Source organism: Thermobia domestica, chromosome 5, assembly GCF_964235325.1.
Source record: "Thermobia domestica chromosome 5, izTheDome1.hap1.1, whole genome shotgun sequence".
In the NCBI taxonomy this organism is placed as follows: domain Eukaryota; kingdom Metazoa; phylum Arthropoda; class Insecta; order Zygentoma; family Lepismatidae; genus Thermobia; species Thermobia domestica.
Genome location: NC_137458.1, coordinates 205,709,246 through 205,728,340, shown reverse-complemented (window position 1 = coordinate 205,728,340; position 19,095 = coordinate 205,709,246). Strand labels below are relative to the sequence as shown.

Sequence of the window (19,095 nt, the reverse complement as noted above, 5' to 3'; positions counted from 1 at the left end):
TTTTTCCTTATACTAGATTAATGATGTTTTGAGTAACATTCATGAGACTTTCCTTGAATGCTTTATTGTAAGAAAAACTAAATATCAACTGAATGATTGAATATTTCCGTAATTATTGTACGATAATAAGTAAACCGTTAGATAGAAAAAGAGATAGAAAAACAGAAGTTCCTTGTAATTTAGTGAATAATAAAATCATAAATTTAGTAAATTTTAACCAACTTGAATAAAATATGTACAAATCATAAAATTTACAGTAGAAATAGATTGAAAGTATGACTGTCATGACTAGGGTCACCATAAAATTTTCAGCTTAAAACGGGGCAGGTTCCGGCATTTTAAAAATTATGAGAAATAGGTCAGTGCGTAAATAAGTTCCTGTTTACCTAAGCAATACCTAATACATTAATATTGAATATAACAACAGTGGCGTTAAAAAATTTCACGTTTAAATTTCCTCTATCTACTTACAATTTACTTATAATGAATATATATTTTTAGAGACGTAAGAATGAATATGAAAAGTGGCTATAAAATGGCTAGAAGTGAAAAGAATGTGGTTAGGATGGCTATTGGTACTGAATTAGCAACCCTGGACTTTTAGACTTACCTTTGTTCTTATCAGAGCTCCCTTTCCTCTCTGTCTTTTTGTTCCAGGACGGGGTCAAGTAATTCGATGTTTACGAAAAATTAAAGACACGTTGAAGTTTGTTCAACAAACACTCAACTGCTAAAGCCTCTGCTGCGTTTCGAACAGTACTGCGAACTGTAGATCATGTTTAATGTAGGGAATTTAAGTTGAATTCTGACCTCTTTATTATTGCTAGTTTTTAGTACCTTTACAAGGAGTAAAGGTACTGACTGGGTTTGTTATTTACTTCTTTCACTTTGCATAAAACGGGACAAGTACTACTATTTCCATCGACTGACGGGACGGTCGGGACACGCTCCCAAAACGGGACTGTACTGTTCAAAACCAATAACGGGACGTATGGTTGCCCTAGTCATTATCTAAAAGTATGTCGATTCAGCACTAAGGCACAGAAAGTTTCAAAATTATTTTACTTTTTCATCAGGTGCAAGAATTAAAAGGTAAAATAAAGTTATTGTTAAAAAAAAGAAAGATATGTAGCCTGTTACATAAAACATAGCTCTCACCTGATAAGCCGCGCGTAGTTATCACTATGTCCAGTGGTCAGTAATGGGCGGGATAACTAAACCCTGTTAGCGGGCGTACACTGAATTTTTCATATATTCCCACACCTGTGTTCCAATCCTCCAAATTCACGGAGTTAGGCAATTTTTGATGGACAAATGCTTTCATTGATTTCCTTCCAATATTGTTATCGTATTTTTTGCAAAATTTTAAATTTCTTTTATATCGTGTAGGTTAGTCTTTTCCAATTCGTGATCCAGGATCCATGGAATAATTTAGTGAGTCCGTTGTATTATTTGCGTCTCATAATTTATAAAAGATTCCCGGCGGGAGCTCATGTGGTTCGGATTCCACGTTAATCAGTAGGGCCACGTCTCATATAGCCTCGCTGCTGAAAGGGACGCTAAACTAAAATCAACTCAACTCATAATTTATAAAAGATATAAGTTGTACGCGTACAACAAATAAAGGTTTGTAATTCAATTGCGTTTGATATTGCTACTTCAGTGGGTTTCCTCCCATACACTCATTCCACTAATTCTGGTATTATCATTCACTAGTCTTAATCATCCATCTCTCTTGTCCTGAAGGGCAAACCATGGGACGTTAAACTGAAGGATTTTATTTCTTTTTTTTTCTTTCTTTCTTTTTTAAATATTGGTACCTACCTGCCAACGACAGATAACAATTTGATGTGCAGTTCGTACCATGCCTTAAAAATAAAAAGGGAGTACGCAACTGGGAAGTAAAAATTTGAGCTACTGGTGTGAGCGATTATTTTTTAAAATGTTGAGACAATCCCAAGACTGGGGACTCATTCATACAATTTCTAGTGTGTTCTTTAATTCTTCCTCTAATATTCCTTTTTATGGTTTCAATGTAGAAATTAATTACACGTACAAGTAACGTTATGCATTCCATTAGTTTGTAACTGTGTGTCTGTATAATAACTTTTATAACATGTTATATTATTTATTTGTTTGTTTTTAGGTTTCTGGTCTATTTTGTGTTTTACTTATACCAAATCTCGTGAAAATTATTTTAAATGGTTTAGTGCTGTGTATATTTGGCACATCTATCGATTTTTGCCCGTTACTTGTATTTAATGGAAAAACTAAAACTTCATGTTCAAATTTCTGCATGAAAAGGTCAGGACTAACAGAAGAAACATACAAATAACTTGCCACATGGAGATCAGCTGTCCCGCTGAGGCCAATTGTTAGCACAATAGGCAACACGAACTTATCGCTTAGCGAAATACTTGACGTCCCATCTACAGCTGTTAGTGGGTCAATGCAAACATCATGTCAAGAACTAAATAGACTTCATAGAAACTTTAAAGAAAATACGTTTAGCTTCAGGCAATATGTTAGCTTCAATGATGTCTCTTCACAAAAGTACCAGTCCAGAATACTCACCATACTCATTTTAGAGAAGCAATTTCCACCAGGCATCGAAGAGTTATTTCGATATATACTTACATTCACTTACTTTCTGTACGTTGGACAATTTTGTGAACAAGCGGATGGAGTCGCCATGAGATCACCACTTTCGCCTGCCGTTGCAGACATTTTTATGGAAGAATTTGAACATTTTTTACAATCAGTCCCATTAAAACCAGCCCATTTTTATAGATATGTTGATGATACCATGGGATCATCATTTTCGCTTGCCGTTGCAAACATTTTTATGGTAGAATTTGAACAGTAAATTTTACAATCAGTCCCATTAAAACCAGCCCATTTTTATAGGTATGTTGATGATACATTTGCAGTATGGCCACATGGACAGCAGTCACTACAGATCTTTTTTGGAGTTTCTTAACACGCGCCATCCAAGCATAAAATTCTCTATGGAAGTAGAAAGAGGCAATTACTTGCCGTTCCTGAACATCTGATCAGAAGAAAATCCGACGGAAGCCTAGGACATACTGCATACAGGAAGCCTACCGATCTTTACCTCAATGTCAAAAGCTTTCACCACAAATCTCAATGACTAGAAGTAATTAACACACTAATACACAAAGCTTTTGCCATCTCCGATGAGGACAGTCTGCAAACTGAATTTCAGCAGGCCACTCTACTTCATAATGACTATAACTTGACAGACATACGGGGGATCCTTAAAAGGACCACATCCAATCTAAGCCATAAGATACCTACTCCGAAAGAAGAGACAAGAATAATCGCCTGCCTTCCGTATGTCGGCGAATTGTCAGGGAAACTGAGCAGGATTCTATCCAAACAAGGAATAAAAACAATTCACAGATCTCCAGCAAAACTCAGATCGTTTTTACGTCCTCCGAAAGATAACTTATGATTCAAAACACCAGGAGTTTACCGCATTCCGTGTAACTATGGTAAAGCTTACAGAAAGTGGAAGGAAACGGGAGAACCCTGAGGAAACCCAAAATGGTTTTTTTTTTTAAAAAAAAAGGTGGGGAGTGATGAAGTACTCCCTATCTTTTTCTTTCTAGGGCAAAAGGAGTGTTCAGAAGCTGAACTTGTGAAGAAAAGCAATAACGTAAAACAAATAACTTTCTTTATTTCTTAGTAACTATATCCAGTTAAATGATCCAGATATCTCAAGTTAAGTTTATAACACATGAAGACATTTTAAATTCTGTAAAAGAGGGAGTTTCTTAATACTACCTTCCCTTAGTTGAGTTTGGAAAAGGTACATAACTCGACAAAGGTCTTAGTTTAATGAAATATTTATTTATGAAACATGAACAAAATTGCTTCAGTCGTCTGATTCACTTCCCTCCAAGGATTGTTCTTTATTCAATTTTTTTTTCTGGTTTTCCAACACAGAAAAATGGTTATATCAACACCACACGGACCGAAGTTGCTTGTTTTTTTTTTGGAATTGATCAAGATAGGTTGTTAATATTGAAAGTAAAATAATTGAATTTATGCTTAACAAATTTGATTGAAAAGTTGAAAGAAGAGGTTCAACGTACTGAATTCTTCCTGAGACGCCAAGAGATCGAGAACCAATACCCAAAAGGAAGAGAAAATACCTCGCTGTGGACGACAGAGCGAGAACATTACTCCCTTTATGAATCCAATTAGTTTAATAATATTAGAAAGAAGCTCTTCTCTTGTACCTTTTTTTCTCCTGAATTAAAACTGGTCCTCTTTTTTTTTTTTTTTTTTTTTTTTAAATCTTACCTTACCCTAGGGGCGGATCGAGGGGGCGACCGCCCCACAAAGAAGTAAAATCATGTTGGGAAGGTGAAAGAAGAATAGTGAGCGATGGTTCAGTGCACGATAAAATGTTAACAATAGTCAAAATAAGCTTGAAAAGATGAAACTGCGGCGTGATTCTTTTTATTATGAAAGAAAGAGGAAATTTGGGGAGATAACAGTGATTTGTTTTCAGTTTTACCATCTAACATGAGCTGCTGATGCATACTACTATAGATGTTTCGTCCTTTGGGCTCATTTCTGAAGAAAAGAAGGAATTTCTAAGAAGAGGCTACATCACATTCATCATTTAATTTAAACTTTCCATTCTTTTCCAAATTTTGATTATATTTTCATTCTTTTACTAATTTCCTTCTTATTCTCTCTCAACGTTAGTTACTGACATATTTAAGGATAAAATGAAAGAACGAAACACCCAAGAAATAATTGAAAGTAAACTTATCTACACGTTGCATTCCAGTAACTCTTATGTTTTCTCTCGCTGCTAAGAAAAAGAAGGAATTGAGTGATTGGAACGAAACTTGGAGAGTGATCAAGTACTCCCAAACAATCTCTCTTTTGAGAAGTAAAAATAAGAATCAGTATTTTGAAACATGTAATTCCTTTTAAATAAACGTACATGAGATTTCTTTCTTTTTCCTCTTCGCACTTCTTCTTGCCTTTCGGACGTCAAATTTCAAAATTTTGGGTAAGAAAGGAAAGAAAAAAAGATTATGGGGACTGGAATGAGAGTGTGAAAGGGAACTAGAAGAGGTGAAGCAGTATTTAGTGCGATCTATTCAACTTAAGAAATGTATTTCTTCTCCTTATACATTTTTAAAACACAGTTTACGACAATTCCGTTCTTTCCTTTCAAGGGGGGAAAAAGGGGGAAACAGTTTCTAGTCCTTTACTCATATTTCTGTATTTTCCATTGCTTTTTTAAATGATTTTTTTTTTTTTTTTAATCTCAAAAGGGGTAACATACTCCGAAGCTTTTAAAACAACAAATTATGCAATTTTGCAGCCCTTTGCCGATGGCGGCCCGCCAGCGACGGTAACAAAGAAGCGAATCATTGAATGAAAATATGATCTTGAGAGATACAAGACTCCTCCATGAAAAACACGTGAGGATCAAAGGAATACCATTGGAAGATTGGATCTTTGATCTCGTTTCAAATACAAAAAAATAAAAAATGAAATGTTTACTCACCTAAAGACTCCCTTCTGCTTCCAACAAGCTTATTTATTAACTGAAACTAATTTTTACCTCAATAATGCGGCTTACAATCACCAACTTTTCCATTACTTCGTGGTACTATTATGAAAGCTAATTCCGTTCTTTCATTTTGTTCTTAAATATAACTTTTTCTGAGCTTTTCTTTTTTATTTAATTTCCAAGAAACCTTCGAAAGTTGGAAAGAGGGGGCCAAGAATTAGAAAAACAACTTTTTCTAGGGGGAAATTTTGTGGACCCTGATCCAAAAACTAAGTGAGGAAAAGTACACAGATCATGACAACATACCGTGATAAAAAAAAAAAAAAAAAAAAAAAAAGTGTTAATTCTTTTAGCATCGAGACGAGACGAGACGAGAAATTTAAAAGTTACAAAAAGGAAAGTGGAAAGAAAAGTTGGAGCAATTCTTTCTCTAATCGACTTCTCAGTGTGAGTCTTTTTTTCATTCCCCTTCGTTCTTCATGATAGTTCAGTGTTAAAATTTTAAAACAGTTCTGTCCCCCCACCTCTCTATGTTTTTGCACTTGCGCTACCCTTGCCGGCATTCCAACATCTTTTTTCTTTTGGGAGACGCAAGTGACCGAGTTTCCTTTTCCTCGTTGCACAAATTCAAAGATGAGAAGAAAATGCCGCTTCTTTCCTTCCCCATCCTTTCTTCCTTTTCTTCCCCTCCGCCCAGTCCTCAACTATGGCTTTCCTGTGTGGATCTCCGCTCCACTCTCTATAAGAATGGCATCTATGGACTTGTTACTGAATCGTTTGACAACTCAGTTGTACCTATCAGACAATTTACAACATTCGCCAGCTTCTGCAAGGTATTGTGGCCAGAAGAAAACTTTAAACTTCCCTTCTTCCAACCCCGGGGAAAGGGAAGGAAGAAAGAATTGGGGAAAGAAGGAAGCGGGCCAAAGGAGTGTTCTGAGGCTGCTCCAGACACTTGCTGTTCGTTAGTTGCCGACATATTTAAGAATAAAAGGAAAGAACGGATTCCATTCTTTCCTTAAGAAAAGAACGGAATTGTCGTAAATTGTCTAAAAAAAAAAAAGAAAAAGAAAGAAAGAAAAGTTAAATTCTCGACAATGGCTATTATTTTTATATAATATCTTTAAATTATTATAGATACGAGGAAAACTGGTGAAGAATTTATGTTCATAATGGAATATTTTACTTTCGCATAATTTTCAAATCACTTTTCCGTAAAGAAACTTTTAAATGTGTGCGTTTGATCTTCGTACCAGAGTGGTCAGCTAGTCAGTTAGTAGTGGAAAATCTTGCTTCGTTAGCGGTGCTTTCCACAAAAAAAAAAAAAAAAAAAAAAAAAAAAAAAAAAAAAAAAAAAAAAAAATCGCCTTCACTTTTACGAGTATTTTTATAATTTCCTTTTTTCATTGTCTTTACGTACAGACTCACCCAACGAGGAAACAAACAAAAGAAAGAAAAAATGAAAAATTGAATCAACATTTAAAAATAGAAAAGTTCGTGTTCTTTCCTTTTATTCTTAAATATGTCGGCAAATAAATAAATACCAGAGCTATCAAGTTTAATGAAAATAACTGTCGCTTTTTCTTGGAAAAGCAAAATGCCATCTTTATTTTTATTTTTTATTTATTTTATTTATTTTTTTTTTAGGAAAGAACAGAATTGTCGTAAATTGTCTGGAAAGATCAATGAAAGAAGAGCGAGTAGCGAATGGGGACTTTCTTTTACTGGGGGAGAGAGTGTTCAAGTATGTTTTTCGAATATATGAATTGTTCAAGTTTCTCCTAAAATTTGGAATTTAGTGGATATAAAGGTATAATTCATACGTAAGCATATTTTGAAAGCAGGTCTTAATTTTATTTATCCATTTTACAGGTGCCTCTCTGCAGTTTCATTGGCTTCCAAGTGCATGGTACCTGCTTTTCGTATGCATCTCAGGGCTCATGGAACAGTGGCTAAGTTCTTTCGTGCCTTACATGATGCCACACGTGATCCTGTAAGTTAACTTTCAGAATACGTTGGAACGTACGTAGCAAATGTGTATATAAACATCTGCTAATTTGAAACAGTGAGAGTATTTATTCTTTTACTTCATACTGTTTTAGATTTTCATACTCAAATTTTAAAACTTCATAATCTCAGAGAATTTTCGATATTCATATCATCTGTAGTTAGAACTTATGTCTTTTTAAGCGTGAAATAATATGACATACTTATGAAATAATTAGTAGTAGTACTGAAAAAAAAAAAAAAAATATCGGGAATATATTTTGGCACTAGGATATAAATTGCTGAATTTCAGTTTCTTCATCGCAGTTCCTGATTTTCCACATTTGAAGTTAATCAATAAGTTCTAAAAATTAACTTTTCGTTCAGTGTTTGGGCGAAATTAAGTAAGTTAAAATAGATAGAACGTCATATGTTGGTCCAGTGTTTAACTTGCTATAGTGAGTGGTGCACTTTGTGAGAAACTTGGACAAGAACATCGCAGAACTGACTATCCGAATTGATCAAATTATTACATAAGTCGACATCACTCATAGTCATTTTCCTTTACCCTTGAGAAACAAAATGCTTAATAAATTTTTCATTAGGATCACCAGTGGAAGTACTTATGAGATATTCTCTATTTTTATTGTTATTAAAAATGCATTTGAATTCTATTTGTTAGAGAACATAGTAATTTGTATCCGACATGAAACTACTCATGTTTCTTTTTGTTTCTGCGAAGGGAAGGGACGTTAAAGTCCACATATATAAGTAGGATATATTTAAATGGGCTCATTGCAAGATATAATTCTCAACAGAAGGAGCAGAAATGTCCAAAATACTTCATAGAACGTTCAAGAGTGGTTATCTATGGTATTTGCCATAAGTAGAAGCTTTGTTTTGTTATAATTAAATACACACTAATTATTTGCATTTTTGTTGAATTTTTAATGAAAAAAATATAGTTTTGCTCAGCAAATAATTAGTGTGTATCTATGTTTGTTTTAAATTCGAATTGAATTGGTAACGAAGTGGAGTATTGGAATATGTACAGACGTATTCAAATTATTAGACTTAAGCTCGAAAAATGCAAACTTGAAGTTGCAGTCCTAATTTTTGAAATTCTGGAATATGTAATTTAATGGTTAAACCATCAATATATGATCCTTCATTTGTTTATTGTACAATTGAAGTGGTTATATCACCGTTGAACAGCAGATAGCATTAGTGGATGGGGAAGAGTTCTGAAAGTAGTGTTTCAGTTGTAGACAGCGATTGTGGTTTCTATTAACAAATTACAGTTTGAAGTGTTGTGGTTGCAGTCGTAAGTAGTTACAATATTTAAAGCGTTCAGCAGTTCGAATGGACCAGTTTAAAATGATCGTGATATGTTTTGTGTATTGATCTTTTATTCTGTGAAGTCCTGTAATCGCGGCATAATGGGAGAAACCAAAGAAACTTCTCCGAGTGAAGTGGAAGTTATCAAAACACTTCTGACGGAAGGAAGATATACATAACGACAAATTGCCAGTAGAGTTGGGCTAGGGAAAAAATCTGAGTAGAATCTCTGTTGCAAAGAGCAAGAAGCAAGTGTATCAGCAAAATAGGATAAGGAAGTGTGGGCGAAAACCAAAGCTACCGTTAAGAGGTATCAGAAAACTAAAAAAAGATTGGCGCGTGGAAACAGAAATGCAGACTCTAGAGACTTAAGCATAAAATGCCTGAGTATGGTGCAGACATTTCGAATGAAAGTGTTCGAAGGATTCTGTGAGTTGAGGGAATAAAAGCACACAGACCAAGAAAGAAAGCAAAAAATTACTCCAACCATGGCAAAGAAGGGCCTCGAATGGACACGAGGCCTAGCACATTGGACTGCTGATGATTGGAGAATAGTGTTTTCTCACTGATGAATCATGTCTCTGTGTCTCTGATGAATGTTCTCAATATGTACGACGTAGACCTAGAGAGGAATTCAAGTTACAATATCTCCAACAAGCCGTGAACCATCCTACTTCAGTCATGGTGTGAGGGTGTGATGTCTGTCCTCGGGTCTGGGAGACTGTAAATCTGTATATAGTAGAGGGAACAATGAAGCACGACCAATACCTACAAGTTCTTCACGAAGAACTGCTTCCCCAGACTGCTGTCTGGTTTGATGACGCACACTTCATCTTTATGTATGATGAAGCTCCATGCCATCCAGCCAAAACTGAGACAAAATTCTTCGAGGACAACGAAATTACTACTCTTCCGTGGCCGGGCAATAGTCCTGATATGAACCCGATTGAAAACCTTTCGAGCTTCATGATGGAAAATCTAATGAACAAATACATTACAACCATCGAGGAGATCAATAATTTGTGGTATCACGATGCTGAATTGAAGGCAAAATGTGCTAAATGCGTATATATCATACTCAAAAAAGGATAAAAGACTTAATAAAGAATAAGGGATTTCATAAGAAATATTAATCTCTGTGTGACAGATCATTTTCCTGTAAGTATTCCATTGCATTTTCTTGTTTCCAATTCGGATATACACACTGTACAGTAATTATATTTGGATGTCACGTAAGTATTTCTTTTATTGATATTGAAAAGCATATGCCACACCCACTAGGAATTAGGACAGAGTTACAAAGCAGTAATTTGGACAAAGTTCGAAGTGTTTTCTCACGTAATAATGTAAGAACAGGAAAATATTCAGAAACTGAATGTTGAGTCTAATAATTTGAACAGGTCTGTACTATAAAATACCAGTAGTCGCACTATTACTGAAGACAGTATGTAGTTACCAAGGAAGCTATAAACAAAATGCCGGATGCATATTTTCCGATCCCAAACCTTTGGGTATAGAGTTAGAATTGTGTAATCTTATTGGCCGACATACGTATGATAACATCAAGAATCAGAATGTTTGGCTGTTCATTGAATCGAGAAAGATGTCTCGTACCATAACAAATAGCGCTAATTGTGCTGTCTACAGACACAGGCAGTCGTAACCCCTATAAAAGAAAACAACCACCTGTAACACAGACGCTGTAAAACACCCGCGTTACATGTGCATGTGCAGGCACCTGAAAATGACCCCAGTTTAAACGCCTGAGATATGAGTGTGGGTACGTACGAGGCTCATTTCATAAATAATGCACTCTAATTTTTTGTAACTTAAACACGTTTATTGTTTGCAGAGGATCTCTTTACAGCCTTCAATGTAATCTCCCTGCTTGGCATTGATGGAATCTTCTGTATTCTATGAAGGACGCCATCTTTGTGAAACTGTCGTATGGTTCGGGTAACAGCTGCTGAAAGCTCTTCCAGACATGGAAACCGAGGTTCACGTATACGTTGTTTGAACTTTGGGAATAGATCGTAGTCTGTTGGACTCCATGTCCGGATTGTAGGAAGCATGATGTAACAGTTTCCAACAGTATTTGTGAAATTTTTTGACAGACAGCATTAGCTTTGTCGTGCGAGCGTTGTCGTAGAGAATCAATGGACCCGCCCTGAGCAACTGCTGTCGAGTTTTGTGCATTTTTCTGCGCAGTTTCAGTAGAGATTTTTCTTCCACACGGAACTCTGTTCGTTATGATAATGTCTTGGTGATCGCAAGCAATTTGCTTAACCTTTAAAATCGGCGATACTTCCTTGGTCTAGAAGATGAAGCTCTTCACTCATTGGATTGTGATTTCAACTCTGTCTGTGATCCACGTTTCATCAATATCAATAATGCGACGGAGAAAGTCCTCACATTCAACGTTGAATCTTGGTTTCAGCACCATTGCATTGTACAGACGTGTCTGCTTCTGTTCAGCAGTCAGGAAATGAGGGACTCATCAATCAGAAATTTTTCTGTTCTGTAAATCACTTGTCAGAATTCGGTATGCTGACGTAGGTGGAATTTCTGTGATGTCATCAAGTTCCTCACATGGCAATCTTGTTTAAGTGCATCTGCCACAAGTTGCATACTTCTTTCATCGGTTGGTGATTTCGGCCTTGCTGGTCTTTTATCATCCTTTATACCCATACGAAAACGAGTAGACGAATGAAAAATGTACTACGGTCCATTGTTGTCTCACGCAAGGCACTGTGAATTTCTGTGAGATTTTTGCCACGTAAAGTTTCAATCTTTGTGTACGATCTCTGATCTTCAATAGGCACATTACCCGAGATACCTGCTGCTTCCATTTCCAACACTTGTTACAGCCACAAGTGTTCACTAGAGAGCGCACAAGTATTGCCTCACGAGAGAGAGTCCTATTGCCTCAAGACCTCAGCTCCAACTGACGAAATGTTTATCTAGATTTCATCATCTACTCCGCATTGTTGCCATAATGTGCATTATTTGAAATGACCCTCGTACAGTGGATGTAAAAGTATTGCATGACATCTACCATAGAAACTCATGTCAAGTGCCTGCCATTGAATAAGATATGCAAAAGCAGCCGCTTTACAGGTATGGAACATGTGATACACACGTACATGGAACATGCATGTTAAAAGTGAGGTGGACGCCTGTGTTATGAATGAAAGTTAGACAGTTACATTGCATGTTACAGGTAGTAAAAATGCATCTAAGCATAACGGATACATGTTATGTGCGGGTTCTGCACTTGCGCGAAACAAGCATGTCTTTTGTGAGTAACACACATCTGTAAGTGCATGTAATCTACGTGTACATATAATGCTACACAGAGTTGAATCGTAATGTATATTTACATAGAGCTCTTAATGTGAACAGACGAAAGTAGAAAACACGAAACAAAAATGCACGTATATAATATGAATACTCAGTCGTACAATCAGTCGCACTTAAAAATTAGTCAGTAGAAGTGAGCATAGAGGAACGAAACTCGAAGTTTTCATTGTCTCTGGAAGCAATTAACACAGATATAATTTTTATTGCCTTAGAAGAGACTTGTTCTCTTAGCGACACTCGTTAATCACAGAAATAGGTAAAGGATGCGTATTACACCGTATACTGATCAAGCTACACTATTGTGCTATTTGTTTACATAAACTGTTGATACTGGTTAAGAATCTTGGACCACAGATTTGTAAAATTTACAGAAGAAATGAGTATTTCAAAAGACGATCTCTAAATATAAAAGAAAATAGATGAGTATGTTACCTCTAACTTGTTATAATAGAAAACCGTGTCTGCTATGACTATGCTGTAATTTACCATGTAATATTACATAAGAAAGCCAAGATTGTGCAGGTCAAGTTTAGGCATGTCATTTTTCAAAATTTACAGGTAAAATTCAATATTCTGCGTGGAAAGACGTGTTTAAAAGGAACAAATTTTTGTTGGCAGCAAAATTAATAGTAATACAGCTTTGTTTACTAGTATAGTGTTACTAGTGTAAAATCATTACAAATGTATACGACAGTTAAAGTGAGTGAGTGTATGAAGGATGATTGTACTAGATACTACGAGATATTAGATACTAGAGAAAATACGATACTACTCGTATTTTACACCGGCAGAATATTTCTTCATAGTGCACAAAAGCTGTATTTTATATTTACAAGTGTAGCATTACTAGTGTGAAACCATTACACATCCTATAGGAACTCTTATCACTGCGTAAACTCACGTTTTCACAGTCCTTGCTTACGTTCATACTCACCATCGTTGATGAGCCTATTGCTTTACCCCCGCGGACCCACTACTTCGCCCTGCCTCGACTCGGTTAGGTAGCATTCTTGCTTTCTGGTGGGCACTTAGCTTTGGTATTTGTTTTATGGCATGTGTCCGGACGCCGTATTTATACGTAAATTATGAAAGAGTAGTAATTTTTCAACAGTTATTTTTGGTGGCCGCCTTGAACTTATCTATGTTAGTGGGATATTGTCATGTCGCTCAGGGCAAATCCTTTGGAGAACAAAACACATGAGCTTTTGACTCTCCATTCAACAAGGGTTCCAGTTCCTAACGTCATATATATGATTGGTCAATAAAATTACAGGACACCAACTTCGTATGCTCAAATGTTTTGGATCGTGCAAATATGTATGCCGGAGGCATAACGTTAGAACGAGGAAGCACTGTTGAATTAATTCTTCGTTTCCCGAAGTTCACACGTCCTCGAGTTCTACTGCGAAGAGTGTGGTACACTGTACAAGATCAACAATAGTGGCTGCATCGCGGCAAGAAATGAAATGTGGTGAACAGTTCCTGTAGACAAAGTAGTCAATATTATTTGTGTATTAGCAAAATCAGAGGTATCTTTATGCTAATGATGATCACTTTGAATACCTAATTTGATTGCATAAGTTAAAAACACGATTTACATCCACCCTTTTATATCTTATACTAAAAGTTTTGTAGATATATTGTTCATGTTCAAATATGTATACACTTTTCAACGTCTGTATATGTACGAGAGCAATATGATAGGCTCTTGGAATGATCCACGAATGAAAGCACTAGTTCCAAACCGACATTATTATGGACAGTCGTCCGTTATAAGAATTTTGCATTATTATCTGGATCAGCAGTTGTAGTTATAGGTAATTGTTGCACAAATGTTAGTTTTAAAATTTTGAATACAGAGCGGTTGTATAATATTTAGTGAAGAAAGGCATAAAGGCAACACAATTAACATAATGAAATAAAAAAATATTTTGAGGCATTTGGATTTGTAATTTTAAACTGTTGTCAAATAGACATCTGAGTTTAAACATGGTTATGAAAGCTTGAAAGATGACGCACGAAGTGGGCGACCAAAGTCTGTCACTACACCAGACATTATTGAAACTTGCATCAATTGTACTCCAAGATCGCCGATTAAAGATAAGTGGTATTGCAAAAGCTATATGCATTTCAGTTGAAAGATAACTTTAAGTTTTGACTGAAGTATTGTGCATGAAGAAACTGCAGTATGGGTACAGCAGCTACTGACACTTGAACAAACTTCCTCTTGGCTATATCGTTAGCCTACGCGTCTTTGGCGCGGGAGACCCGGATCGATCCCCAGTGTGAACCCGTGTGGTTTGGATTCCACGTAAAGTTGTAGGTCTACATTTCATACAGGCTCTGTGTTGAAAGTAGGGAAGTGACATGTAGGTCTACATTTCATATAGGCTCTGTGTTGAAAGTAGGGAAGTGGCATGCCTGTAAAACAAAGAAAAGTCAACTAATTTGAAAAGGCCGACAAAAGTCAGGGAATTTTGAAGCATGAGATTTTATGAACATTCAAATTAAAATTCTGAGAACTTCAGATGTGGTTGAGTGTTTTTTGTAATTGCAAACTTCGAACTTATGAACATATCAGTGTTTTCCACTAATGATGTGCAACAAACTTATATTCTGAAGTTGTGCGCATTATTGTATGCCTTCGCTTGTGCAGTAGAATATCTTATTGGTATCATCCATAAAATGCAGTATCAGCGATCCAATGGTAAATTCATTTTCAATGCACGCATAATTTCAACCTTTTTATCGTTTTTGCACGCAAAATTCCAACGTATCACACTAGTTAACGATTTTATCGGAGTTTCTTATCCTGCTTTAAGTGAAGGTGGTTAACCAGACGAATGAAAAGATTTTGCAATACGGTTACTCCTATTTTAGCTTCTGTGTTTTAATTGTAATATATTTTAATTCACAAAGAGGTTTATTTCGGAAATGCATACGAGTTTACGAAAACCGCTGATGAAGTTGCACCATCACCGTATGCATTCGGTCAGTACTAATTTCATCGGACTCTTAACTCCGTAACACCCAAGAGAAATATACCTGAGCTATTTTAACGGAACTTTGTGTATATAATAACACTATAATTTGAACATAAACATTTATTAAAAATAATATCTTATGCCCATCCGGAGATACAGATGCGTACCTTAAAAGTACACTGGAGTTTAAAGTGACATTTTTTAACATAACATAATTTCAAAGGACCTTCTATTTTGTTTGAAATTCTTCGAAACAGTCTCTTTCCTGGCACAGGTATACATCACATTTCCAGACAGTTCTCATATGACACAAGACGCACCAGCAACGATTTGCAAATTTGGCGGCAAAGTGTCCAAATGGGCTAAAGCGCACAGATTGTGGAATATTTTCTGGCAATTTGCTTCGCCCACCTCCGTATGTTGCTTGCAGTTTTCTTGTTTACTTTTACATGAAGACCCTCACACAGAGACCAATATTGCATTTCCCTTTCTAATGTATGATATTCCGATAAGAGTAAAATAATGAAATTCCTAATCAAGTCAGCAGTAACACTGAACTCGTGATCGTTTTTCTGCTCGGTAATATGTTCAAATACTTCATCGGACGTAAGCAAACAAAATATTTCATATGCCGAAAGATTCTCAGGTTCTTCCTTCCTCTTTTGAAACATTTCTTCAGCTCCCTTTGTACATTTACCTTCCCAATTACTCGCATATACAATATCTCCTTTCTTCCACTTTGGGAGAGGTTCACTTAGCAAAATTTTATTATTCTTACATTTCGGAACGTTTCTGCATTCTTGGAATCATTATCCTTGGTACATTTTAGACCATGAATTTCAGCTTCTCCTGAAATGTCCCTGGGATACTCTGGTTCTAAGTCATCGTCACCTCCTTCTTGGTCTGTAAGCATATCAGTCTTAGATGGGAGGAAAGTCACATCAATTGTATCACACTCATTATTCACGGACACGGTTTCTAATTCGTCTAAAACATCTTGCAATGACAGGAAGCGACGATGATGAGAAACTCGGCTTGTGCTAGCCATTATAAAACATCACCGAATGCAATATCAAAACTGATGTTAGTGGTAGTAATAGTGTACATAATATGCTCTCACATATATATTATCAAGAGGGGAATATCAAACTAATATCGATAGTGACGTGTCTACCTTTCGAGGAATACCTTTATTTCTCGCTGTCTGACTAGCATACAACACAAGCGAATACTGCATTAACACAACTAACACCACTACAGAGACCTTACAAACATATAACAAACATATTAAAAACAATTATTCTTGTCATTTTACAAAATTATTGTAAATTTTCTAAAACAAGATGACGAAATTGAAAAAGATTGACTATTAAGGAGGAAGTGTCGTTTATTTCTTTTTCATTCCAAAGTTTAAAACACAAATATGCATTTCAGTTTAACGAGATCACAGTGATCTCATTTAAAATATTTCGTAAGGCAGCGACAAATATGAAGCACTCTGTGAACCAAAAGATGATTGTACCTTTAAAGGTACACTGGGCGTTAACGAGTTAATCTTTAAATATTGGGTACGCCTATAGGTATTAAAGTGTACTTTCTACTTTGTGCGTAGAATGCAATATTTATTAATTGTTATACATTTATAGCTACATATTTAATCGTTCTCCGTCAGTAGTTGACATTTATATGTTATATTAATAGTGATGTTTCATTCATATATACCGTATATATATATATATATATATATATATATATATATATATATATATATATATATATATATATATATTGCTTATTCTAATTCTAAAATTATTCTGACGTTGAAAACGTTGCAGCAATTTGCGAACAGTGTTTATGGTACATGAATTCAAAATTCAATGTAATTTTCTCTCTCTTGAATCACTCTTTGAGCCAAATTCTTGTATGCTTTTTCAATGCGAATACGAAATGTCCAAAATATTATATAACAAGATCCTTTCAAACAAGACGTGTAAAAATATTTTGTAACTGGAATGCGGTTTTTGAGGGCATACAAGAACTGTTCTGGGTGTTGGAGGGTGGTCATGAGAACACCACGCCCCTCTCCAAAAGTACGTAACAAACAGGAGATTTCTTTATTTAACAATTCCCAGTGAAATGAAAGATAAGAAAAGGGATGGTCAGAATCTGATTCAAATTATCGTAAAGTAATGGTAATAATTTATTTCCGGTACACTGTGGAAGTAAGAGTTTCATGATGTGCAATTCCTGTTTTAATGTTGATACCTTTATACTTTTATTGTAGGGGGAAAAATCGTAAATGGGATCCATTATGCTCATATGTTGCTGTTCCATTTCTTATTTTGCGTTTTGCGCCAAATCCTGTGGATTTTGTAACTAGGGAAGCAAACAGTTCCTTGTTGACGATTCATTATCACGTGTTACATTGAATAAACGGAACTAATCCAAGGTAACAAGAGTAGTTTAGATGTTATGCACAGCGCATCATTCGCATATGAGCATAAATATGCTTCTCATTCCTCACATCTGTACACGTCCCTTTACAGACACAAGTGAAAAAAGTCTTGATTTAAAAAAAAATCGGCAAGGCGTATCATAAAGGGGGCCTCAATATTTTGCACCGTTTGCAAGATTTGAGCCTACTTCCGGTTGGAGTTTCTAATTCATGCATGACCAGTGTTTCCTTTCTTGTTCCATGCAGTATGTAATAAGCAAATACATTACATACGCAGTTAATTATAATCGCAGTTATATATGTTGTTCATGGGGCAAATCACTCCAAAAATAAAGATTCATCTTACTGGTTAAACTGGAGACATGGTTATCGTTCCTTTTTCATTATTTGGCCATGAAATAAACGCCTGAGACATATGTAACCCCTATATACAACATCGTGGTGTTGGAATGTATAACGCGTAGGATGTGGTGCTTTAGTTTTTTTTTTTTTCAACGCTTCCATGCGTACCCTAAAAAATGTAATAAAGAAATAACGACCATGTTTTTAAAATATTCAATTAGAACTGGACAATCTACTCAAAATTTCCAATCGATCAGTGAAAACGTCATCTTTCTAGAGCCGAGATCTCATTGTCGAAAGGATTGGCCACAAACATATAAATTTCCACAACATATAGTTTAAAAGAACTCGGAAGATGGAAGCACAATTCATGTGCATTGATTTTAGAGAAGGCTTATTAAAATACAAAGGCTTTGAACAACAATTTTATATCATAAACTTTATGAAAAAGATCTAGTTAACTGATTTATTTAAAGTACTCGTACTTAAAATGTTTGTCTCTGTTAAACTTGAAATCACACATAACCGTAAATGAAAGATTTGAAAGCCATAGTTATACGTTGGAGCTCGGGCGCTTTTAATTGCTATTGTAGCATTTTAATAGATAGATTAAAATATTAGGTTTATATGTTTGTCAACAATCCTTTCGACCATGAGATCTCGACAACCACAAGTGCTAGAAACGTGCCGTTTTCGCTGGTCGATTCCAAATTTTGTGTAGATTGTTCAGTTCTAATTAAATATTTTAAAAAACGTGACCGTTATTTATTTATTACATTTTTAGGGGTACACTGGAAGTGTTGAAATTAAAAAAAATTAAAACAACATATTTTATGAGATATATATTTCAACACAACATAGTTGTATACAGGGGTTGTATATCTCTCAAGCATTTGTTTCATGGCCAAATGATAATGAAAAACGAATGATACATTTCTACAGTCTAAGACGAATCTTTGTTGTTTGGAGTGTTTTGCCCAATGAACACCGTATATCACTAGCATTATAATTAATTGTGTGTGTAATGCAGCGTTTCCCAACCTTTTTCAACTTGCGGCACACTACGG

General features: G+C 35.5%; 1 protein-coding gene across 2 annotated transcripts in view; it reads left to right on the top strand.

Moving 5' to 3' along the window:
- Nucleotides 1-19,095, top strand: part of LOC145686363 (uncharacterized) — a 154,458-nt gene that overhangs the window by 65,651 nt on the left and 69,712 nt on the right. For both annotated transcript variants that reach the window (XM_081759626.1, XM_081759625.1), the window contains one exon: nt 7,436-7,556. In XM_081759626.1, the coding sequence (XP_081615752.1) occupies nt 7,436-7,556 (121 nt within the window). The remainder of the gene's footprint in view (nt 1-7,435; nt 7,557-19,095) is intronic.